The following is a 26407-nucleotide window of genomic DNA, read 5'->3' as shown; positions in this document are numbered from 1 at the left end:
GAAGCAACTACAGCTGCCTCTGACAAGAGAAGTGGTGAGTGACCCAAAGGATATGAAGCCAACTCATGAACCTTCTCATGTATCTTGCATTGGTATACCAAGAATAAAATACTACTAGAACCTTAACCACTTGAGTACCAGCCTGTAATATCCCTTCATTACCAGGCCATTTTTCAGTTTTCAACGCTGTGATAGTTTCACTGACAATTACTCTACCATGCTATACTGTACCCATTTTTTTCCAGATAGAGCTTCCTTTTGGTGGTATTTAATACTTTTATTGTTTTTTATTTTTATATTTTTACTATAAAAAGAGAAGAGGACAACACTTTTGACAAAAGAACACATTTCCCTTACTTTCTGTTAAAATAGAAATACAGAATAGTACGAACACCCCCAAAATGACCCTTTTTTGGAGAGCAAGGCAATCTCATTTTTATCACATTTTTTGGAAATGAAGAAACATGCTGGTATTGGGAGGTTTAAACATGGAGCTTGAGAATGCTGCACTAGATTGAGTATAGTACAGTTCATATACAGAGGGAGGAGGAAGTGAAGGGGTTAACATACTTGTCATACAGCAGCCAGATGGAGGTTAGAGTTGGGCAAACAGTTCGAGCCAAACAAAAGTTCGGCCCGAACATCGCCTGTTCGCCCGTTCAGCGAACACCCAAATTTGCAGGGCACTCGGCAGGATATTTGCTCCCCGAGCTCCTCACAATGCACTGCGCACTGCACAGTGCATTTTATGGCCCTAATTGGATGAAGCACAGTCATCAGTCATCAGTTATGATGACTTTGCCCAGTCTTGACTCAGTGCTCATAGTCCCACGTCACACTATAAAAGGCTCCTTCCCACAGGAACATTTTGCCGTGTGCTGTTGGAGTGAAGATAGATAGAGCAGGGCTCTGTTTGCTACTAGTGAATTAGTGCATTATTGCAACTCTGAGTGTAGAGTGTCAGTGTAGTGTGAGTATAGTGTAGTGTCAGTGTAGTGCCAGTGTAGTGCCAATGTAGTGCAGTGTTTAACACAGCATTACATAACATTTAGTGCATCTGTGGACTTTGCCTGTGCTCAGGAATGGCACGTTTTTCTTTGTTTAGTGATGTTGCCTGTGCTATCCAGCCACAGCATGCAGAGGGGGTGGTGGACTGGCTTACTAAACCAACCACATCCTCCTCATCCTCTATCACCCAAGCTGAGACTACTGTGCAGTCCACCACAGCTGCCAGAGTGGCTTATTTTGCCTCCTTGTCCACAGCTACTCCTGCCATAGCCCCAGCATCATGCATGGAGGAGTCAGCTGAATTATTTGAACACAGCCTCAGCAACTTGCTTCTTGATGATGCACAGGTATTACTTGATTCAGATATTGATTCTGAGGTTGAGGAAGGGAGTAACATGAGCCTACAGAGAGGGGAGAACACTGATAAACAACAAATTGACAGTAATGTTCTCCCCAGCTGCAGCGTATTGCCAAGTTGGCTCTAGTGATGATGAGGGTGAAGGGAATGATGATGATGAGGTCATTGATGTGACTTGGCTGCCGGATAGAGCAGAGGAAGAAAGTGAGGGGGAGGCACATCCCTAACGAGGCAGGATGTCCTCCAGAGGCAGCCATCATGGAACAGTAGAGAGCAACCACCCTATTCCATCAGATTGTGGAGCTGTTATCTCCTGGCCCACTTCTCACAGCTCAGCTGTGTGGGCCTTTCTTAGCACATGTGCAGCTGATTGCACTGTTGCAATTTGCAATCTCTGCCAGGCTCAAGCATGGCAAAAACACCAGCCATCTTGGTACCACATGCTTGCAAAGGCATTTAACCTCCCACCACTCAGCCTGTTGGCATCAGCACCTGAAAGCCACACAGAAGAGACACACTTCTTCTCCTCTTCACTCCACACCTTGATTGATGATGGTATAGCAAAGGGTGTTACAGGTCCTTGCAACACATCAGCAGCACACCACCAGCTGTAAAGTATAGCAGGCAAATTTATCTGCCCCAGCTACTACAGCCAAAGAAAAAAATACACTCCTCGCCACCCACATGCCAAGCGTCTAAATTCCAGCTTCTCCAAATTGCTGGCTTTGCAACTCCTGCCTTTCCATCTGGTGGATTCTGCCCCCTTCCATGAATTTTAAGAATGTGCTGTACCACAATGGTAGGTTCTCAGTCCCAATTTCTTTGCACATAAGGCCATTCCAGCTCTCTACCATCATGTGGAAAGTAATTTTATGGCATTGTTGGGCAAGGCAGTCAGCAGCAAGGTCCACCTTACTGCTGAGACGTGGTCCAGCAAGCATGGTCAGGGACGATATATTTTGTTCACAGCACACTGGATAACTCTGCTTGCAACTAGGAAGGATGCAGGACAGGGCTCAGTGCTGCAGCTTGTTGTGTCACCACATCTCCATACAGCTGGTGTTGATGATGTGTGATCTGGCAGCTCCACCCCCTCTTCCTCCTTCCCTGCTGAATTGTCCTATGAACCACCAGTACACCCTAAGCATTCAAGGGGTTGCTAAATGAGTCAGGCTAAAAGATGACATTCAGTGCTTCAGCTGATCTGTGTAGATGACAGGAGCCACACCAGAGCAGGAAGGATGCAGGACAGGGCTCAGTGCTGCAGCTTGTTGTGCCACCACATCTCCATACAGCTGGTGTTGATGATGTGTGATCTGGCAGCTCCACCCCCTCTTCCTCCTTCCCTGCTGAATTGTCCTATGAACCACCAGTACACCCTAAGCGTTCAAGGGGTTGCTAAATGAGTCAGGCTAAAAGATGACATTCAGTGCTTCAGCTGATCTGTGTAGATAACAGGAGCCACACCAGAGCAAAAATTCTTTAAGCTCTGCAGGGGCACCCCAGAGGTGGTTCACGCCATGGAAGCTTGAGCCAGGAATGGTGGTATGTGATAATGGCCCTAACCTTCTGTCCGCCCTTCGACAGGCAAAGTTGACATGTGTGCCATGCCTGGCACATGTCCTCAATTTGGTGGTGCAGCAAGATCTTCTAAGGCAGGCCAGAAGAGTCTGTAGCCATTTCAGGCGGTCATACACAGCCAGTGCTTGGTTGGCTGAAATTCAGCGTCCACCTGCCCATAAATCGGCTGATTTGTGACATGCCCACCAGGTGGAACTCCACTCTGGCAATTCTGCAGCAGCTGCCCATGCAGCAGAGGGCCATCAACGAGTACCTGTGTGAGTATGGCACAAGGACAGGCTCAAGGAAGCTTGGCTTTTTTTCCCCATGCCAATGGCTGCTGATAAAGAATGCATGCACTGTCACCATTTGAGGAGGTGACAAGGATGGTGAGCCATGACAATGCATGTATCGGTGACACTATCCCTCTTGTGTTCCTGCTGGAGCATACTCTGCGTGGCATTATGGACAGGGCACTTGAGACAGAGCAGCGGAAGGAAGAGGCAGGACTTCCTATCTTCTCAAGGCCCATTTTATGCAGACACCATTCTTGCGATGCCACAGAACTCACAAGAGGAGAGAGAGGAGGTGGATTCTGGCAGTTTTGGAGGCATTGAAACAGAGGAAGACATGCGCCAAACCTTAATAGGTGGTTTTCAGTCCCCAGAAACCTTAGGAGTAGTACGTGGTTGGGAGGAGGCAGTTCCAGATAGTGTAATCCTCAGTGACCCCGAGGACTTTGCTTGTCATGCCTCTGCAAACTTGCGGTGCATGGGCTCCCTTATTCTTCAAAGCCTGCAAAAGGACAAGAGAATTTGTGGCATTAAGGGAAAGGATTATTATTGGTTGGCAACCTTCCTTGACCACCGTTACAAGGGGAAAGTCTCGGAACTCATCCTGCCCTCGCAGAGGGAGCACATGGTGAAATATCTTGAGAACACCTTTAAGAGGAGTTTATGTAACACCTTTTCAGACTCTGGTGGGTTACAGTCTCATGAAAAAGGTAGTTTTGAGGCTTCTGTTGGTCAAAGGAGGAGCAGTGCAGAATGGGGCCACCTAAGTGATGCATTTAAATACTTTATTAGTCCTTGGTGCCCAGGGCTGTAAGCTAACACATCCCATCGGCAGTGTCTGCATCAAATGGTGGAAGATTATCTAGGGGTTAAAACAGACATGGAGAGCTTTCCAGTAGATGATCCACTGAGTTACTGGGTCATGAGAATAAACCACTGGCTAGAACTTGCCCAGTATGTATTTGAGCTGCTGGGCTGCCCTGTACCCAGGGTGCTTTCTGAACAGGCATTCAGCGCTGATGGAGGTTTGGTGACAGATAAAAGAGCATGTCTGTCCACAGACTACATTAACCGGCTGACATTTGTCAAAATGAATCAGTTCTAGATTAGCAGCAGCTATCAAGCCCCTGATGTCAATGTTGCTGGTTAAATGTTTTAGAGATCTGGAATCTCTGCAAAACTGTCTAGGCTGCCTATCTTTGTGGGTGTTGATTTTATCTTGAAGTAATTTTTTGGTATATGTTTCATGGGCACAATTAGCACCCAAGGACCAATTTTTCCGAACCTGTGTGACAGGTGCATATACTTTAACTTTTTTACAGTAAGTCCAATTCTTGCTTTTATCAAAAGTACCTCTATAGGCTTATGGTGTGAAGGCACCACCAACACCCAAACCCCAAAGCCCAATTTTTCGCACCTGTTTGAGGTGCATATACTTTAAATTTTTCCATAAAGGCCAATTTTTGCTTTCATCAAGAGTACCTTTCCTGCTCTCTTGGGCAGTGTGTTCTCAGAGCATTCTGTGGGGAAATTGTTTCTTCCTCTCACTGGTCTGTAGATCAGCGGTGGCTTTAGTGGCAGAATGAGTTTGCCACTAAACCTAAAACCATTCCTTAATGGCCTTACTGGTAAGCCAGTAATGGTGAAACTGACGTGGGCTATGGAATACAAGGGATACCTGTTTTCTGTGGATGAGTGGTTTCCATAAGATATGATATGGAGTCCAGGGAGGTAGAAATCAAGGAGTGACTAACCCTAATATCCCATTGGTGGAGCACAATTTTGAATGTTTTATTTTTCTTTACTTATATGCTAGCAGCTCACCTTAAACCAAGACAACAATAGGTCTAGTGGCAACGTAAACTGCCATTAAGGATTTGTATACCAAAGCGTCACTAGACCTGTTGTGGTCTTTGTTTAAGGTGAGCTGCTACGGCACACTCCTGGTGGATAACTGGATGGTGGGAACAATTGTGTTCACAACTTTAAAGATTTGTTTTTTGAGCATGTGATCTTCACATCTCATCACTTTTTGATGCGCATGCACTTTATTATTTGGGACTTATTTTATTGTTTTTTATGTAAAATCAGATGAATACCTGCTTTTGATTCAAGCTTTTGATTCAAGCACTTTTATCACATATTATCACATATTATTGTATTTTTTTTTTAAATAAGGGATAGTCATTTAGGTATATTTGTCTTTTTGCTGTTTAGCTTCTTGAATTAGTGCACTTTATCACTGTTTCACATAGTATAGCATATAATTGCATATTACTGCAATTTTTGTTTTGTGTGTTTTTTTTGGGTTTTTTTATTGTATCATTTTAATTGTTTTTGAGAATGTTCTTTTTCATATTATAAAGGTTCTTTTTTATGTTTTGTTAAATGTTCACCCTAATAAAAAAAATAACTAAGATGTAGCTGTGGCTGTTGGTGAAGTTTTAGGATGGGGGGGGGGGGGGGGGGCGCCAGACCCTGTCCTTCTTTTTTGACCATTCCCACTTCTTCTCATAAGCCCCACCCCTTATAGAATCCACCCACTCTGTCCCCTGTATTCCACTTGCTTCCACCTATAGTGTTAGGAGTATACAGCTCAGGACAGAGTATACAGTCCCAGAATCACAGGACAGAGTATACAGCTCAGCCTCACAGATCAGGGTATATAGCGCAGCCTCACAGATCAGGGTAAATAGTTCAGCCTCACAGATCATCCTCACAGATCAGGGTATATAGCATTAATACACCCACCATAATCATCCTCATAACTGTATAATACATCCGTCATTGTCATCGTCATCCTTTTATAATACACCCGTCATCATCATCATCATTGTACAATACACCTGTCATCCTCATCATTCTATAATACACCTGTCATCGCTATCCTCATCATTCTATAATAGACCCGTCATGATCATCCTCATCATTGTACAATACACCCGTCATCATCATCCTCTTCATTGTATAATACACCAGTCACTGCTATCCTCATCATTGTATAATACACCCGTCATTGTCATCCTCATCATTGTATAATACACCCATTATCATCCTCATGATTGTATAATACACCCATCATCATCCTCATCATTGTATAATACACCCATCAACAAATGATGGGTGTATTATACAATGATGATGATAGCAATGACAGGGGTATTATACAATGATGAGGATGATGATGATCATCATCCTCATCATTGTGATTTTGTATAATACACCTGGCAGCTGGCGTTAACGATATTCTCATCCAGTGAGTGACCAGGACATCCAGCCAGGTAAGTGGTAACAAATACTTTTGATTATTTATTTTTTTCTTAGTAAGTTGCAAGTGAAGTTTCAGTTTGAATCCTGAGGATAAAACTGACACCTCATTGTAAACAGGAAGGGTGTCAGTTACACCTCTGTCAGCAAGCATATAGCAAGTCAGCTTTTTATGCCCAGCAGTGGTGGCCCATCCATAGGAGGCGCCCAGGCAAAGTCACTTTCTGCGGGCTACAAAAAGATGGCTGCCGTGAGGACTAATCCCCTTGTGTTCAGTGGAGAGGGGAGGCCCCTCTCCTCTCCACTAAAGCAGGGCCGATCCTAGGGTCACAGGCGCCTGGGTGCAGAAATATTTCTGGTTCTGGGGCGTGGTCATTTTAGTAACTCCTCCCCTTTACAAATATTTCTATGGCAACGACTCAACCACAGAGATGCTTCACCACAAAGTCTTCATTACCCTGGGATCCTCACAGGTACAATAATCAAAATACAGGAAGAGAACTGCAGACATAGTACAGGAGATGGTCAGAGACCGCAGACATAGTACAGGAGATGGTCAGAGACTGCAGACATGGTACAGGAGATGGTCAGAGACTGCAGACATGGTACAGGAGATGGTCAGAGACTGCAGACATGGTACAGGAGATGCTCAGAGACTGCAGACATAGTACAGGAGATGATCAGAGACTGCAGACATAATACAGGAGATGGTCAGAGACTGCAGACATGGTACAGGAGATGGGCAGAGACTGCAGACATAGTACAGGAGATGGTCAGAGACTGCAGACATAGTACAAGAGATGGTCAGAGACTGCAGACATAAGCCAGGAGATGGTCAGAGACTGCAGACATGGTACAGGAGATGGTCAGAGACTGCAGACATAGTACAGGAGATGATCAGAGACTGCAGACATAATACAGGAGATGGTCAGAGACTGCAGGCATGGTACAGGAGATGGTCAGAAACTGCAGACATAGTACAGGAGATGATCAGAGACTACAGACATAGTACAGGAGATGGTCAGAGACTGCAGACATAGTACAGGAGATGGTCAGAGACTGCAGACATAGTACAGGAGATGGTCAGAGACTGCAGACATAGTACAGGAGATGGTCAGAGACTGCAGACATAGTACTGGAGATGGTCAGAGACTGCAGACATAGTACAGGAGATGGTCAGAGACTGCAGACATTATATAGGAGATGGTTAGAGACTGCAGACATGGCACAGGAGATGGTCAGAGACTGCAGACATAATACAGGAGATGGTCCGAGACTACAGACATAGTACAGGAGATGGTCAGAGACTGCAGACATGATATAGGAGAAGGTTAGAGACTGCAGACAAAATACAGGAGATGATCAGAGACTGCAGACATAGTACAGGAGATGGTCAGAGACTGCAGACATAATACAGGAGATGATCAGAGACTGCAGACATAGTACAGGAGATGCTCAGAGACTGTAGACATGATATAGGAGACAGTTACAGACTGCAGACATAATGCAGGAGATGATCAGAGACTGCAGACATAGTACAGGAGATAGTCAGAGACTGCAGACATGATATAGGAGATGGTCCGAGACTGCAGACATAATATAGGAGACGGTTAGAGACTGCAGAAATAGTACAGGAGATGGTCAGAGACTGCAGACATGATATAGGAGACAGTTAGAGACTGCAGACATAATGCAGGAGATGATCAGAGACTGCAGACATAGTACAGGAGATAGTCAGAGACTGCAGACATACTACAGGAGATGATCCGAGACTGCAGACTAAGGATGATCTCTGGCGTGTTTGCAAGCTGCACGTGCCGAGCCCGCCAGGAAGTCGGCAATGCGCTGCGCTAATCACAAGCAGTGAGACATTTCCCGATCTCTGCAGCCGCACAATGGGAAATGTCTCACTGCTTGTGATTAGCGCTGTGCAGTGCCGAGTTCCTAGTGGGCTCGGCACGTGCAGCTTGCGAACACGCCGGAGATCATCCTTACTGCGGACATAGTACAGGAGATGGTCCATTAGACCCCTTTCACACTGGAGGCGTTTTTCAGGTGCTTTAGTGTTAAAAATAGCGCCTAGAAAAAGCCTTATCTGCAATCCCAGTGTGAGAGCCCGAATGCTGTCACACTGGAGCAGAGCACTGGCACGACATCCAAAAAATTCCTGCAAGTAGCTTCTTTGAGGCGCCTTAGGAGCGGTGTATACACCGCTGAAATCAATGGGCAGTGCCTGCAAAGCGCCTCCGCGGTTGCGCCTTTGAACCCTTTAGTGGGGATTAAATGTACCTCTAAAGTGACGGTAAAGCGCCACTAAAAGTAGCAGCGCATTACCGCCGATGCCCCTGCACTGTCAGTGTGAAAGGGCTCTTAGTACATCTCATTATACATCACATCTGTAGATGGACTACTTAGGTGCAGGAAGGGACAGGGCCTGTGTATCCTATGTAATCTATCATGCCAAAAAACATCTCCTAGCAGGGGCAGCCCAGAGCACATCTAAAGGTGTGCTGGGGATGCCATTCCTACACACAGCACACTGACTCACCTCAGTTCTCTCTCCGTGCAGCCCAAGATAGAGATGGGAGGGGGAGGCATTCCAACTGGAGTTGGTAGAGACAGTGCGGGATCCCAGTGTGAGGAATTCATTCCCGTGTCAGGAAGAGGAGCGCCCCTCCCCTGAGCACTGCCAGGCTGGACGGCTGCCCTACGCTCACACTGGAGTTCTGGATGGACACTCACAAGGAGAGAAGGAGGGAGGGGAGAACTATGGCTCTTCGGTGCCCCCACCACTGCAGGCGCCTGGGTGCAAAGCACCCTTCGCACCCTGGGTAGGATCGGCCCTGCATTGAAGACACGGAGAAACCAGGAACTAGCACAGACGTGGCTTGAAGGAGTGCTGTGCTGCCACTGGGTACACAGATGTGAGGGGGACACTGCTGCAGATGTGAGGAGGACCCTGCTGCTCCGCTGGGGACACGGATGTGAGGAGGGGCTCCGTTGGGGACACAGATGTAAGGAGGGGCTCCGCTGGGGACACAGTTGTAAGTACAGCCTCCGCTGGGGACACAGATGAATGGAGGGGCTCCTCTGGGGACACAGATGTAAGGAGGGGCTCCGCTGGAGACACAGATGTAAGGAGGGGATGTCTGCAAGTCAGAGCGATCATAATACAGAGAGCAGAGCAGAGAGCTTTACTGACTCGGACTTTCACTTTTCCTTCCTGGCAGCTTGCTGTTCCATCACATGAAATACTGTCTGTGCACTCCCTCCCACATCAGATGTATTTACGAGCCGATCCAGAGCTGCTGTGTATTCCTCTCCCCCTGCCTGCTCCAGCTCACACTAGATAGTCCGCCTGTGTTAGATCCAGCTTCATAACGCTGATGCTAATCGCACTCTGTCTCAGTCCACTCTGAGCAGGGAAACCGGACGTGACGCCAACGCTCCGAGGGAAAGCGCCGCCAATCAAAACAAAGGCAAGCATAATAACAGTACAGGAGGGAGTATTCAGGCGCACTGCATTGCACCACAAGGCAGGTCAAAACTCCGCAAATGAAGCGTCTCGTCTGCATTCACGTGATTGCATAGATGTCACGCTTCCCATAGTGCACTGTGTCCGGCACCCGAACACAGTGCACCTAAAGGGACTTTTTTTTTTTTTTTAAAGGGCCCTTTATTTATTAATTTTTCGATTTTTGATTCCTATGGACGGGCCACCACTGTAATCCAGTGTTATGTATTGGTTTTAATAAATGTTTTTATAAAGATCAGGTTTGTCTTAATGCGCTATTCAGTGAACTGAGGTACATTTTTTAGGGAAATGGTAAAATATAGGCCAAAAAATCTGAACTAAAATTATTTAAATGAGAGCTTTTTTTTTTTTTTGTGGGGCTCTTGCTAGCACTTGCGTTGCTATTGCTAAGACTTGCAGGGCTCTTGCTGTATACTCACCACTGCAAATTTGCTCTTGATAGAGACTTGCCACACAAATTTGCTACAAATTGGAAAAGTGTCAACTAGAACTTGTGCTTCAAGTGCACAACTTGCCAGGAAATATGTGCAGCAAGTTCACAAGACTTACAATTCAAAACTGCCACAAATGTGTGGCAAGTTATCCTTGCTACCTGGGTGGATGTCTTATCCAAGTGTCAGAGAACAGTCTGTGATTTTGCTTTTGTTATTTATCGAGGGTTAATAACTTGGATGGGGATGGGAGGTTATGGGATGCCCACTTGACTTCAGGAAAACTTTGGCAACAACTTCGGGGACATCTTCCTATATACAGCCTCCTTTACTCTCCTACTGCACACACTGTTAATCTAACAGGCTCTCAATCAGATTTAGCAATTGCCCTTTACAGGCAGGAACTTGTAGCCTCTTGTTGTGTAGCAAAACTACAATGAACAGCTTGTTCTCCTCCTCTGACTGGTGTCAGCACCACCACTTCAGGCCCTGCTAACCCACCTGGCTGCAGCTGCCACTTTCACTAGCCCTCCAGGCTAACTTCTCCACACCAGTCCTCCAGACTGACGCTTCACCGTCCCACCCTGTTGACTCTCAGGAGATCTCCCTGGGAAGAATGAAGACTTAAACACACCGCTGTCTTTAGGGAGACTGGCTACATGTGGCAGTCTCCCCCCTTGTTAGTCCCCAGCAATGCTGATCTACTCACGCGGTCCTCTCTTGCTCCCTTGCCTCCAGGAAGGGCTTCCTCCAGTGTGTTATGGAAGGAACCTTACAGTACCTGAGCCCTGGCCCAAGGCAGGACACATCCCCCCAAACTAGGGGGCACCCCTAAGTGTCACAACAGCCTCCTCAGCACTGTATCTCCATCTTCCACACAACTGTACCTGCTGGCATGGCCCATGTCTATTTACAAGGTAAGCTCTGTCCCCTGCCAGCCCGCTACTGGGGCCTCATAAATATTCAAGGCAGCCCCTCCTAACCTCCACCCATTAGCTCTAGAACATTCTCCAATGTCCCAGAAACAGGGTTAGGCACCAGAGGAGCAGTCAGGATGAGTCATCCAGCCCTGACTCGCTGAACCCTGACCCAGATTCCATAGCTCAGGCTTAGCCCTAAAAGCTACTCTAAACTCTAACACCACTTCTAGCACACACTAGAGAGTGCTACACAAGGGAATCACTGTGAACACAGCAAACTTGGCAACTGTTATGGGTCCCAGAAGCACTGCAGTGCAACAGTGTACGTTGGCATTAAAAAAAAATTACCTTGAGATGAAGAATAGAAAGACATCGGGTGGGGTCTGTTAATTGTTTTGCTATGGGCCAACACATAGACAGTTTTGAGACCTCGAACCAGATCTGGATAAACATTTTGTTGGGTTATAGAGTTAACTTAAACAGCTTTTACTGCAGTAATAAACAACATACTTATCACAGATTGGTTGGTTTGTTCTGGGGGGGGATGGTAACGCAGCAGGACCTCATATGCTGCTTATGTGAGACTCAATGGACATCTTCCAGCATCAAGTAGGTAGGACAGTTCTTAACTTTAAAGGATAAATTCATCTTTTGAAACACGTTACACCCATATTTAGGGTGCAACATGTAACATGGTCCAGTAGCTACAGCCTCTCCCTGTCCCAGTGATAGCACCCGCTCTCACTATTTGAAATAAAGCGGCCATGCAGGGCTCCGCCCACACAACCACATCATTTATTCACAGTTTTCTGTGAATGCACAAAATACAATTACCATCAGCCATTGCCGCTTTAAGTTCTGAATGGACTGCGAGGTCACTGATGAGCGGCCTCATAATTCATTGACAAGCTCTGCAGCTTGTAAATAATCAGCCCTTATAGAAGTATAAGCTGCAGTGTTTGTCTGAAGGAGTCTGGCATTGCACCCCTGATCACGGGTGCAATGCTTTCCAGGCTCCTGAGGGAAAAAATAATAAATACACATCTTTTTTCCTGCACAAATATATGCATTTATTATTTTTTCCCAAAAGGTAAAAAGGTTTAACTACTTCTTGACCACACTATAGCTGAATGATAGCTAAAGCATGGTCATCTATTGACGTCTTCCCAGAACCACACCCCTGGCGTGCTCTGTGATCATTGTGTCCTTCAGACACAGCTGATCACAGATTGGGGGTACAGGGCCAATCACATCAGCCCTTTACCAATTAACCAGCTGTGTTCAATCACAGCTGATCACAATGTACACTCGCCGGTTATCAGTATGACAGCATGAGGAGAGCCGATAACTGGCCTGTGTGAAAGGGTACATCTACACTGATATTCAGGGCACTGATTCAGGGAACAGTGCACCGCACATCAAAATTTTAGGTCCTTTTTCGTTTGTTTAGCAAAAAATAAAAACCCCAGTGGTTATTAAATACCACCAAAAGAAATCTCTATTTGTATGAAAATAAACTATAAAAATTTCATATGGGTACAGTGTTGCATGACCGCGCAATTGTCATTCAGGTCAGTGTGTCTGCCGCTTATGAAGGGTGAACATGGACGCTCTCCTCTATGGGCAGTCAGATGTTAATGGACCGCCTGTCTGTTTACACTCGACTGCCATCCAATCCGGCCAGAGGAACGGGATCCCCATCCATTTGTTTTTAGCGGATCAGATTAGATTGGATGTAGTCGGTTGTAAATGGACACATGTTCCATAGAGGTCACCTATGGCCACCAGCAGCTTCCAGTAATTAGGCTCCATCTGATGCTGGGAATTAATATACAGTAATCCCTCCCTTAAAGTGGAGTTCCACCCACTTTTACAACTCTTCAGCATCCATCACTAAACTGTGCACTGTAAACAAATTGGATATTTTTTTATTTTTTTTTCTCAGCACCTACTGTATATCTGCTGTATTCATTTTTCACTTCCTCCTCCCTGGCTGTGGCCCATCACATCATTTCCTGTTTGCAATGCCTTCTGGGAAGGGGCGGCAACTTCCTCTGACACTGCCGTTGCTATGGAAATCTGACCTGAAACCTATTACACTGCTTGTGCTGCACTGAGCATGTGCGAGATCTGCAAGGATGAGATCCAGGAAGAAATACAGTCTGGCTTCAGATGCCCACACTTAAGATGGCCACAGCCTGCTGTAAGTTTATAAAATAACAAACTACTGCTATAAACTAACAAAGCAGACCTTAGTTTACAGACTAACTTTACTAGAATACATTAAGCTTGTGTATTATAGGGGTATCTTTATTTAAAAAGTATAATTTCGGCCGGAACACCACTTTAACTTTCATTAGTTCCTCAGTGTTTTGCCTGTTTGAACCTGTACCCAGTTACCTCATCTCTGCTTCCTGTGTTCCTGGTGGCACCCTGCTTGTGTACTTTCCTCCAGTTGCACATATGTTATTTACTAAAGGAAAATCCACTGTGCACTTTGAATTGCAGTCGCTGTAGATTTGAGGGGGACATGATAAAAAAAACAGCATTTTTGCTTGCACATGATTGGATGATAGAAATCAGCAGAGCTTCCCTTGAGATCTTCAGCGACTGCACTTCCAAGTGCACTTGTAGTGCACAGTGGATTTGCCTTTAGTAAATCAACCCCATTGCATCATAGTTGGTGGATTGTTTGGTTACTTGCTTCACTGTCGCATTTATCTTTCACTTTTGCTTTGGTATAGTCTGTTGGTTGGGTGTTTGCATAAACAAACATTACTTAAACCATACTTGGTCTGATCCCAGCTTCCTTAACCACTTCAATACAGTTCACTTTCACCCCCTTCCTGCCCAGGCCAATTTTCAGCTTTTAGTGCTGTTGCACAATTGCACGGTCATGTAACACTGTACCATATCAAATTCTTATTTTTTGAGACATATAGAGCTTTCTTTTGGTGGTATTTAATCACCACTGGGTTTATTTTTTATTTTTGCTAAACTAAAAAAAGATCAACGATTTAGAAAAAAAAAACCCTTTTCTTAGTTTCAGTTATAAAATGTAGCAAACAAGTAATTTTTCACTGATGGGCAATGATAATCAGTGTAAACAATCTACTGACAGGCTTGTTGCTTATTGGCAATCCTTTCCTCACACAGACACAGTGGGGGAGACAGAATCTGGTGCAGCTCTGCATAGTAACCAATCAGCTTCCAGGTTTTATTGTCAAAGCTGAATTTAGAAGCAGATTGGCTTCTATGCAAAGCTGCACCAGTTTTAGTAAATCTTCCCTACTGGGTGAGGAAAAAACTGCCAACAACCAGCATCTGTTTACATGCGATTGGACACAGCTAATCACATGGTAAAGGGTCGCTGTGTTTGGCCCTTTACCTGAATCTGTGATCCACTGTGTCCAAAGGACACAGCAAACCTGATGTGCGCCCCAGGGGTGTGGGCGGCGTATTATAGGAGGACGTTCATGGATGCCCTCCCAGAATGAGAGTGCCGCGCTGCATTAAAGTGGTTAAGTGTAGCCTCCTGAACTGGTTATCCCTGTTGTCACTGGACACCTACATGTGGTATCCCTAATGCCGCGTACACACGAGCGGACTTTACGGCAGACTTTGCCCGGCGGACTTTTCGACGTACTTTACGACAGACTTTCTGAATGAACGGACTTGCCTACACACAATCCACCAAAGTCCGTCAAATTCATACGTGATGACGTACGACCGGACTAAAACAAGGAAGTTCATAGCCAGTAGCCAATAGCTTCCCTAGCGTGGCTTTATGTCCGTTGAACTAGCATACAGACGGCGGACTTTTCGACCGGACTCGATTTCGACGGATTAATTTAAAACATGTTTCAAATCTAAGTCCATCCAACTTTTGAGAAAACAAAGTCCGCTGGAGCCCACACACGATCGAATTGTCCGACCAAATCCCGTCCGCCGGGCAAAGTCTGCCGTAAAGTCCGCTCGTGTGTACGCAGCATTACAGTTACTGTTCAAATTGCAGTGGGTAAACTGAGTATTCTCTAGACTGGTTAGCCCCATATAAATGCTGTCAGCAAGTTAAAATAAGCCTCATTACTGGTATTCATGGCAAAAAAAAAATTCCCATATTGTTGGTGTAAGCAGGATATAACAAGCACAATCCTTAGTATAAGTAAGATAAAATAGTACTCCATATTCCCATCGCACACGTTCCTGGAAAAGCTCTCAAGGGATTGGGTGCTGTAGCAACAACCAGCTGGGAACTGGTTCAGAAGTCACAAAGAAAATGTTTGCCAGCACACCATGGATCAACAAGGAAGCATCCAAGTGAATTGTTTAATGAAAGGACAGGCATGCCTAATGAAGGGGTTCTACGTGACTCAGAAACATTCCACTACCCTTTGGATGTGATCATGCATTAAACAATTCGCTTGGACGCTTCCTTGTTGATCCATGGTGTGCTGGCAAACATTTTCCTAGTAAGATAAAATAAGCCCCATCATTGGTGTTAGAGGAAAATACGCTTCATGTCATCAGTTTTAGTAAAACAAGGGAAAAGCCCCAAATGGTTGGCGTAACTCTGATGAAAATAAGCCTCATATCATTGGTGTGGAGTGGAATAAAAAATACTTCATTGTTGGCTTTAGTAGGAGGAGAATAGGCACCATCATTGGTATCAGTAAGAAAAATGAATTCTGTTTGTGTCAGTGGGAGGTAAAAAAGGCTCCATATTATTGGTGAGGAAAATGATACTTGGTGAAAGTAGGAGGCAAAGAAGCTCAAAATCAGTGATGACTGGGAGATAAAGAAACCCCATATCACTGATGAAACTGAAATATAATAAACCCCATTGTTGGCGTCAGTGAGATTAAATAAGCCCCGTGGTGACAGTGGGAGGGAAATAAGTGCCATCATTGGTGTCAGTGAGAGAAAAAGGAGACCCCATATCATTGCTTGAAGGGAGATAATATTGTAATAATAATAATATAATATAATAATATCAATATTGTTATTACCAGTGAATGGAAAATAAGACCCTTATCATTGGAGAAACTGAGATAAAAAGTTAACTTCACTTAGAAAAACAAACCCTATTTTTTTTTCTTGACTGGCATTTCGTGCCAGAATTTATCATAGACCATCCTCCTGCAAACCAAACCCAAGCCATCACAGCTTATAATGAAACATACAGAATGTTTTTATATGCTTTAGTTTTGGTTTAAACTTTATTAAAAGAAATCAAGACATAAAAATAGGAAATATAACTGTGTGCAATGCATGGGAAAGAGGAGGCTTCGGAATGTTCCGGGGTATATTTTCAGAATGTAGCACCCCCTGACCCCAAAGCATGTAAGGTAACCCAGAGGAAGGGTGGGTAGCATTTCATCTCAGGGTCCAATCCTTGGCAATAGTGGAGCAATGTGTACAGATGGGAGCTAGACGCTAGTCACTTTTAGATGCAAGAAATAAAGTTCATTGACTCAACACTCCATGGAGAGAGAATTAGAGCACAGGCCTCCCATGGATGAGGCAGACACCAGAAAAGGATACTTGCATTCTTCACATATAGAGGACCTTCAAGCAAACCCAGATTCTGTGAAAGCAGCCCTTGACTGTAAAGCACTGGAGGCCCAGAAGAGATACAAGGAAGCTGAACTATTACTTCAAATCAGTTTGACTACAGCTTTGCATTTACAGAATAGATTCTTCTGCTTAAGGCAGGGTGGCTACACTCTTCCCCTGCCAAGAGGAAGGACATCCTTCGAGTATGTGCAAAAAATGCTCACATGCCTGAATACAATGCCCTGGCCTTGTGAACAAGGATAGGTATAAAGGGAAAAATAATCCTGAGATGTAAATTCGGCCCTGCTTACAGCCTCATTTATTGAATGCTACACTACATCATTACTATACATTTTCAGTACAGCGAATAGTGTATGGCCAGGTCTGGTCTGCATTGAACATGTAGATATTTTGCAGGCTGAGAAAAGTCTGATGATGCAGAGAGATTTTCACAGTTGAAAGGATGTCTTCATGGTGACCGGGGATCATATGTATTATGTGAGTACGTCACATCCAAGAAATGCTGGAGGGAAACCTAAAGACAAATAGTGATACGAAAATATTAACAAAATATTGTACAGTATATGCAATATTGAATTATGTAATACTTTATAATGATAGTTCAGGGAAGGGTTATAACCCCTGTTTTATATCAACAAAAAAAATGGTTAGGTATCCATTTTCTGATGAACCCTGGGCAGTATGAACCCAGAAGTGCTCAGCTCTGAGAACCTTGGATCAGAGTTATCAAACTCTGGACACTCTGGCTGAGGAAGAAATTAATTAATCACAGTCTGTGCTTATTCAGTTTCAACAGCATGCAGAGGTGCCATCATGGGTCTAATAGTGAATCTGTAACCTGCACTTTGCTATAACATAAGTTACTGTACTTGTCATCCTCCTTGGTTTTTTAAAATTAATTTTATTATCCCAACATTTAATATGTAGCACCCTCCTAGATAGGTTACTAGGAAAGCCAGATAAATTTAGTTTTGTTAGTCTAGGACAGGCTGTGTTTGGGCTTTGCGGGTTTGATTGCTTCTGGCTGTTTTCTGGAGGATTTCAGAATATGGTGGAAAGAGGCAGATAAGCAGCCTGAATATTTATGTAGCTTCAGCCAATCCCTGGGAGAAGGTGCCCAGAAGGTGGCTGGGGGAGTGCGAAATTAGCTTAGAGCCCGAGGTAGCCCTGTTCTTGTCCAAGCAGAGAAGTTCCCATCTTGAAGGACTGCTGCCCTTCTAGGCAGCCCATCTGAAAATTCTACCTGTTCTCATCAAGGTTCCAGCTGTGGCAGAGCTGAGGGGTTTATTCTGCTAAAATCTCTGAAGCTAAGCGAGGGATTTCACTGGGTATCTGGTCTGGGAGATTCACTGAGGGATTGTCGGTCTGATATTGGAAGGAGGCAAAAAATGAATTCTGCTTTGTGGGGCATTGTGAGTACAAACCTGAATGGAGGATCCTAGTAACTGTTGCTGCTGAAATCCCTAGCATATCAATACTAGTGCTTGCATGCCCTGGGACATTGCTGAAGGTGTCCCTGTGCTGTTCATTTTTCTCAGTCTTTGCATGACTATCCTGAAAAGTAGTAGGACAGTGAAGAACATCCTCCGTTTATTTCTTAGCGCTCATGCATTGCTCCTAACTGTCCCTGATTTCGAGGGACTGTCCCTGATTTGGAACAAAGTCCCTCTGTCCCTCTTTCCTCCTCATTTGTCCCTCATTTTGGTCTGATCTATATAATTGTATATAAAGTGCACTTTTTATCTTTCAAAAAGTGTTTCCCAGTGCTAAACCTTTCATCCAAATTCTAAATTGCTGCATTTGTAAATGCTAAAAGCCAATTTAAAGGAATAATAGTGGTATAAAAAAAAGCACTTGTGAATTTAATTAACCTTTATTTTGGTTATTTCTAGTTTAAGAGGGTGTGGCAGGAGGCGTGTCCTATGCCTACATACGTTTGCTAGTAGGTGTCCCTCATTCCCATCTCAAAATGTTGGGAGGTAAGCTCATGGAGTATCCCACAGCTAATTATGTCCTATCCATGTTAACCAGCAATACATTTAAAAAAGTCAACCCCCTAGACTGTTCATTGAGCCAGAAGAGTGACTGTTGCTGTGTGCCTGGCTGCTATAGCTTTGATCTGGGAAAGGAACCTGAGACATATCAGCAGCAACCTACAGGGGTGAGCGCTACAAATACAATAAATTAAAAACACACAACAACTCCCCTGCCCCAAGCAAACACATATATGAACAGAAACTCACGCATCGGCTACGCACAAGTGTGAAAATGACAATTGTGTCACACATATTAGTTATCATCATGCATGCCAGCGTAAGAGCCATTACTTCTAAGGCCATCATTTATGGTTAAATCTAAATCGATGAACTGTAAAAGCTTTTACATTTTTGCCAATGGAAAATTTTGATTGCGGTTTTACAGGAGCGTGCAGTTTTGAGGATTGGCATGTTTGGTATCTCAACACAACCTCATCAAGAAATTGGAGGTTATATTGTGTGTGCACTAACAAATTTGAGTGGTTTTTTTTACTGACAATATAGATTTGATAAACTGTAGCATGAATATTGAGTGAATTCAAAGTAATGTGTTGTTACCTTCATTATTTTCCAGCAGTAGACTCTATGATGCTGTATATAGATTTGTCCTTGTCTGTTGGTTCCTGTTTGTAGAAAGAAAATAAGTCAGTTTGGCTGGAATAGAGTTATAGGACTAGGACTTCACATATAAGTAAAATATAAATAGTCTGTATCTTCTTTATATGCAAGTTGTTACCATTAGAATTCCCAGTGCAGCAGCCTGCTAACAGTGCAGTATAGCCAGGACACCAGCAATTATTTTACATACTGATAACAGCACAAACCCATTTTACTGCAAATACCCAGCATACAGATTCATATTAACATAACAATGTATAATAATAATTACCTCATAGTGAGATTCTGGACTTATTTTCTCCTGCATATAAGAAACATATTACATCATAGAAGGAAATAATACATTTTATTACTGGTAATATGTTATTAGAAATTAGTGAACCAATAAATTAGGTTGCATTTTTTTTTCTTTAATCACAATCCCTCTGCTACATTGATGGATATCCTTAAAAAAAACAGCCAAACACACCCAGGCCTCTCTAAAACATTCATTGCACGAATGTCAGAAGCATTCGTGCACACTGAACAAAATGCCATCATAGCATTTGTAAGATTAATGCCAGTGTCTTCAGCTTCATCTGTTGGCCAAAATATGGTATCGTTTTCTGAAACACCTCGGTGAGAAAACTACACTGCATTTTGGCCATGAATTGGAGCTGTACATGATTTTGTTCAGCAAGCATGAATGCTTCTGACATTTGTGCAACAAATGTTTTATAAATAGACCTCCAAGTGTATGGCCTTGTATTAGTATAGCAAGTATTCAACGCTCCCCCATGATGGTACCCATTTGCCATTTATTACTAGGAATGTAAGGGGCAGAAAAAAACAGTCCACATTTCAAATACAAGTTTGGTACTAAATGATATTGGTTTCTTTTGCATCCCTGTTTGGTGCATGCCTGTACAGTAGCTTCTAGGGATGCACCGATACCATTTTTTTTACAATGAGTACAAGTACCGATATTTTTATTTTTTTTTTTAGTACTCGCCGATACCAATTACCGATACCCACCGCAACTGTTTTGTTTTAACTTCAGCTGTCAGCAATGGTATAAAGCATTGACAAGTTATTTACAGTACAAATGAAATAAATTGATTTTTTTTTTTAATTTAGCGCTTTTTCAATGTGAAATGTGTAAATATATGTTAATATATATGTGTAAAAATATTCACTAACAAATCAAACACAAAAAAAAGTTTTAATTGTTTATGGTTTATAACATAGATGTGAACAAAAGAAAAAAAAGCAGGAACATAATAATTAAATGGAGGAGAATAGGCAGTTAATTAAGGCTGATTAGAGTAAATTTAAGGTTATTAAGGGGTTAAACAGAGGAACATTTGTTCATCCCTTTGATCTGCAGATGAAGAAACAGAAATATACAAAAAGAAACAATGTTTCTTTTTATTTTAGTGTTTCAGGGCTGAGCAATTTTGTTAATAAACATTGCAGGCTGCTTTTTTTTTTGACAGCTCCAATTATTTAACACTGGGGAGACCCACTGACAGCTCAAAGAAACGAGCCTGAAAATATCGGTTTCAGGTATCGGTGCATTTGCACGAGTACCGATACTTGTGCAAATACTTGGTATCGGCACCAATACCGATAACAATACTAGTATTGGTGCAACCCTAGTAGCCACTATCAGCCATGATAACCGGGTAAAGGAGTCCTTTATACCTATTACGGTTACCAGGGATGAGTTTCAGATGTGGTCCATAGAAAACAAAAATTCTGAGCAGGCTTCCCTTTTTTCTTTGTTTTTTCTTTTTTATTATTGAGAAGCTTCCCTATAATGTTAAATGCCGTGAAAAGCTCCTCTGCAACTTCACCCATTCCACCTACAGAGTGAATGAATCGGATTCTCATAGGGATTTATTTTAGGAACTGGACCATAGGATTCTAGAAATGTTCCAGTTCCGTTACTCTCTCTCTCTCTCTCTCTCTCTCTCTCTCTCTCTCTCTCTATATATATATATATATATATATATATATATATGCAAAATTGTCATGCAAGTTTTTTTTTAATGCTAAAGCTAAACTCCAGGTAAGCCGCTAAATACAGATGAAAAACATAAAGGAGCTTCTTTACCTACCAAGGAATTTATATATGTCTTTCCAGGTCTAAGATTTATACAGCTCTGTCACACTGCATAGATTTTTGTTTTTACAATTATAAACCTTTTTATTTGTATTATGTTTAAAGGGATGGTACAAATTTAACAGGGATATTTAAGGCTCTCCTTGCTGTGGGAAAACTAGCCTAGCACTGGTATGGTATGTTTCAATAAGGGTTACATTTTGTTTTTGAATATAAAAATAAAAAGTGAATAAACAAGAAGATGTCAGTTTAGTGGAATTTACCCCGATATTTTGTAACTCAAATATAATAATAATAAAACTATTACCTGGATTTCTGGAAAAGTCATTTCATAGATGTGTTGTTCAGGAACATGTGCATTCTCATACACTGTACTACTTGGAGTTTCTAAAAAGAAAGTGCTATGTAAGTGGTGTAAAATAATTCTTTTATACACACGAGATATAATTATAAATAAGATAAAATCAAAAACAAAATTAAAAAGGATCATATAGCAAAACCAAATCATAAAATCAACAAGATAACACACATTCTATATAATGTAGTAGTTGACATGCCCGATATCCAGCAAAGCATGAAGTACATAAAATCCAAAAGATAAGGTGGCACTTATGGGGCTTGAAAGGTTAACACTCAGGAAAAGGAACGTATTCCTTGTCAAAACATCTAAATAAAACTTCATCACTAAGGACCAAAGAAGGATCTGTGGAAGCCAATCACATGGCAGCAACTCAATGCAGTCACATTTGTGTGGACATATTAGCAAAATAATGTCACGGTATTGTAAAGGCCACAGCCTTGTGTTCACCATTACTTAAACCTACCGATCGGGGGAGAAGGGACTTAGTCAGGGAGGTGACCAAGAACCCGATGGTCACTCTGACAGAGCTCCAGCGTTTCTCTGTGGAGAGAGGAGAACCTTCTAGAGGAACCACCATCTCTGCAGCACTCCACCAATCAGGTCTGTATGGTAAAGTGACCAGACAGAAGCCACTCCTCAGTAAAAGGCACATGACATCCCACCTAGAGCTTACCAAAGGAAACCCGAAGGACTCTTAGACCATGAGAAACAAAATGCTCTGTTCTGATAAAACAAAAATTGAACTCTTTGGCCTAAATGGCAAATGTCATGTCTGGAGGAAATCAGGCACTGCTCATCACCTGGCCAATACCATCCCTACAGTAAAGCATGGTGGTGGCAGCATCAAGCTGTGGGAATGTTTTTCAGCAGTAGGAACTGAGTGACTAGTCAGGATCGAGGGAAAGATGAATGCAGCAATGTACAGAGACATCCTTGATGAAAACCTGCTCCAGAGCGCTCTGGACCTCAGACTGGGATGAAGGTTCATCTTCCAACAGGACAACGACCCTAAGCACACAGCTGAGAAAACAAAGGATTGGCTACGTGACAACTCTGTGAATGTCCTTGAGTGGTCCAGCCAGAGCCCAGACATGAACCAGATTGAACATCTCTGGAGAGATCTGAAAACGGCTGTGCACCGAAGCTCCCCATCCAACCTAATGGAGCTTGAGAGGCCCTGCAAATAAGAATAGGAGAAACTGCCCAAAAATAGGTGTGCCAAGCTTAAAGCATCATACTCAAAAAGACTTGAGCCTGTTATTGGTTCCAAAGGTGCTTCACCAAAGTATTGAGCAAAGGCTGCGAATACTTATGTACTTGTGATTTTTATGGTTTTATATTTTTAATAAATTTGCAAAGATTTCAAACAAACTTCTTTCACATTGTCATTATGGGGTATTGTCTGTAGAATGTTGAGGAAAATGATTAATTTAATCAATTTTTTTTTTATCCTCATTTCATCCAACGAGGATAAAGTGAAGTGCTGTGAATACTTTCCAGATGCAGTGTGTGTGTGTGTGTGTGTATACCCCTTACTAACCATTCAGTGTCCTCCACCCCTCTCTGCCAATCCCTCCACTGGCTTCCACCCACCCAACGAAAAAAAAAATCAAAGTACTAACAATAATTTACAAAGCCATCCATAACTCTGCCCCCAGCTACATCATTAACCTAGTGCCAAAATACGAACCAAGCCTCTCTCTTTGGTCCTCCCAAGACCTCCTGCTTTCTAGCTCCCTTGTCACCTCCTCCCATGCTGGCCTCCAGGATTTCTCCAGAGCTTCTCCCATCCTTTGGAACTCCCTACCCCAATCTGTCCATTGGGACAGTTCCCCCAATCTAGCCATCTTTAAACGATCCCTGAAAACCCTTCTCTGTAAAGAAGCCTATCCTGCTGCTAACTAATACACTGTTTTACTTCCTCCATCAGGTTATCCCCCACAACTACTACCTTTTGACCTTCCCTTTTAGATTGTAAGCACTAATGAACAGGACCCTCTGATTCCTCTTGTACCAAATTGTAATGTAACTGTAATGTCTGCCTTCATTTTGTTAAGTGCTGCGCAAACTGATGGCGCGATATAAATCCTGTATTATAATAATAATAATAATGATAGATAGATAGATAGATAGATAGATAGATAGATAGATAGATAGATAGATAGATAGATAGAGAGAGAGAGAGAGAGAGAGAGAGAGAGATAGATAGATAGATAGATAGATAGATAGATAGATAGATAGATAGATAGATAGATAGATAGATAGATAGATAGAGAGAGAGAGAGAGAGAGAGAGAGGGAGAGAGAGAGATAGATAGATAGATAGATAGATAGATAGATAGATAGATAGATAGATAGATAGATAGATAGATAGATAGATTATGATATTGGTTGGCATAGCTGCAGACTGGTCAGGGTGCCCATGCTGACCCATATCCAAAGCTAAGAGCGCCTACAATGAGCATGTGAGCATCAGAACTAGCCCATGGAGGAAGAGGGCCTGGTTTGAGTTTTATTTTACAACATGTGGATGGCTGGGTGCTTGAATGTGTTTTACTTAGAGAAGAGATGGCACCAGGATGCACAATGTGAAGAAGGTAAGCCTGTGCAGGCAGTGTGATGCTTTACGCAAAGTTTTGCTGGGAAACCTTGTGTTGCCCTATATGTGAATGTTACTTGGCATGTACCACCCACCTAAACATTGTTGCTGACCAAGTACACCCCCCTTCATGGAAAACATATTCCCTGATGGCAGCAGCTTTTTTCAGCAAGATGTGCCCCGCCACACTGCAAAAATGCTTCAAGAATGGTTTGAGCAACAACGAGTTTGACGTGTTGACTTGACCTTTGAATTCTCCAGATCTTATTCCAATTGAGCATATGTGATGGAAAAACAAGCCTGCAACTTGCGGGCCTTAAAGTGGTTGTAAACCCACTTTGAAAAAAAAAAAAACTAACACCTGCAAGACAAAGGCATAATGAGTGGGTATCGCGGCTCTGGCGCTGTGATTGGCCGGATCCGCGATGACATCACTCCCATGCATGCGCGCAGTAAAAGGCATGCTCACTGAAGCAACGGCACATACGTGCCATTGCTTCAGTTTGTGTCAGTGCGCATGTGCCGATGGCATTGGCCAGTACAGGTTTAGGAGATGGGTAGCTACAGGTAAGCCTTATTATAGGCTTACCTGTAGCAAAAAGTGGTCTGTAAGAGTTTACAACCACTTTAAAGGATTTGCTACTTATGGCTTGGTGCCAGATACAACAGCATACCTTCAGAGGTCTAGGGGTCAAAGCTGTTCTGGCAGGATAAGGGAAACCTACTCATTTAGGTGGGTGACCATAAACGTATGGCTAATTGGTGTATACAGTATATACACAGTAAAATGTTTACGTAGTGGTCGCAAGTTGTTAAAGGATTTTCTGGGTTTGTATCTCAATGGCTGATCTTCATTACATTACATAATAAAGACAAGTGTTGTTAATCCAACATAATTCTGTGTTTTTCTGAACATAGCAGTTATGGTCAAACCCAGATTTAATCTGAACATTCTGTAGAACTAATTCACTGGAAAACCTGACCAATTACCGTATTTATTGGCGTATAACACGCACTTTTTTCCCCTTAAAATAAGGGGAAAATCGTGGGTGCGTGTTATACGCTGATCCCCGCTATTTTGTGATCTGTCGGAGCAATCGCCGCGATCGCCGCCGACATTCACATAGCTTGTATTTTTAAACATGGCGCCGCGGAGTTTGGAGGGACTCAGCGGCGCTCGTTCAGCTGAACGAGCGCCGCCAAGGACACAGTGACTGGGCGGAGCCGAGATACACATAGCCGAGGGTTCTCGGCTTTTCTCGGCGCCGTTCACAGTCCCGCCATTGGACCTGTGTTATGTCCATCATAGGGACTGGGCGTGACTGTGAACGGCGCCGAGAATAGCCGAGAACCCTCGGCTATGTGTATCTCGGCTCCGCCCAGTCACTGTGTCCTCGGCGGCGCTCGTTCAGTTGAACGAGCGCCGCAGAGTCCCTCCGAACTCCGCAGCGCCATGTTTAAAAATACAAACTAAACGTTTGTATGTCGGCGGCGACAAGGCTGCACTGGGGTAAAGCTGCACTGGGGACAAGGCTGCACTGGGGCAAAGCTGCACTGGGGCAAAGCTGCACTGGGGACAAGGCTGCACTGGGACAAGGCTGCACTGGGGACAAGGCTGCACTGGGGACAAGGCTGCACTGGGGACAAGGCTTCACTGGGGCAAAGCTGCACTGGGGCAAAGCTGCACTGACAAGGCTGCACTGGGGCAAAGCTGGACTGACAAGGCTGCACTGGACACTGG

The 26407-nt window shown here is 43.5% G+C and overlaps 2 protein-coding genes across 9 annotated transcripts in view; one reads left to right on the top strand and one right to left on the bottom strand.

Annotated features, from left to right (window-relative positions):
• LOC141110638 (cell adhesion molecule CEACAM6-like) overlaps positions 1-26407 on the top strand; it is a 455239-nt gene that overhangs the window by 89456 nt on the left and 339376 nt on the right. The gene's annotated exons all lie outside the window — the stretch shown is intronic.
• The window catches only part of LOC141110636 (cell adhesion molecule CEACAM7-like), a 170715-nt gene that overhangs the window by 105853 nt on the left and 38455 nt on the right, over positions 1-26407 (bottom strand). For 2 of the 8 annotated variants that reach the window (XM_073602097.1, XM_073602093.1), the window contains 4 exons: positions 22015-22094; positions 19875-19904; positions 19544-19608; positions 16562-17463 (listed from right to left, as the gene is read on the bottom strand). The exons of 4 other annotated variants lie outside the window; for them this stretch is intronic. In XM_073602097.1, coding sequence (XP_073458198.1) covers positions 19549-19608; positions 19875-19904; positions 22015-22094 — 170 coding nt within the window. In that variant the 3' untranslated portion in view covers positions 16562-17463; positions 19544-19548. Of the gene's footprint in view, positions 1-16561; positions 17464-19543; positions 19609-19874; positions 19905-22014; positions 22095-26407 lie in introns of those variants that run through there. 2 more of the 8 variants (XM_073602098.1, XM_073602094.1) reach the window with 1 other exon arrangement.

The sequence above is a fragment of the Aquarana catesbeiana genome, linkage group LG10 (genome assembly GCF_042186555.1).
Source record: "Aquarana catesbeiana isolate 2022-GZ linkage group LG10, ASM4218655v1, whole genome shotgun sequence".
In the NCBI taxonomy this organism is placed as follows: Eukaryota; Metazoa; Chordata; class Amphibia; order Anura; family Ranidae; genus Aquarana; species Aquarana catesbeiana.
Note: the sequence above shows the minus strand (reverse complement) of the source record. Positions and strands in the feature narration are given on the sequence as shown.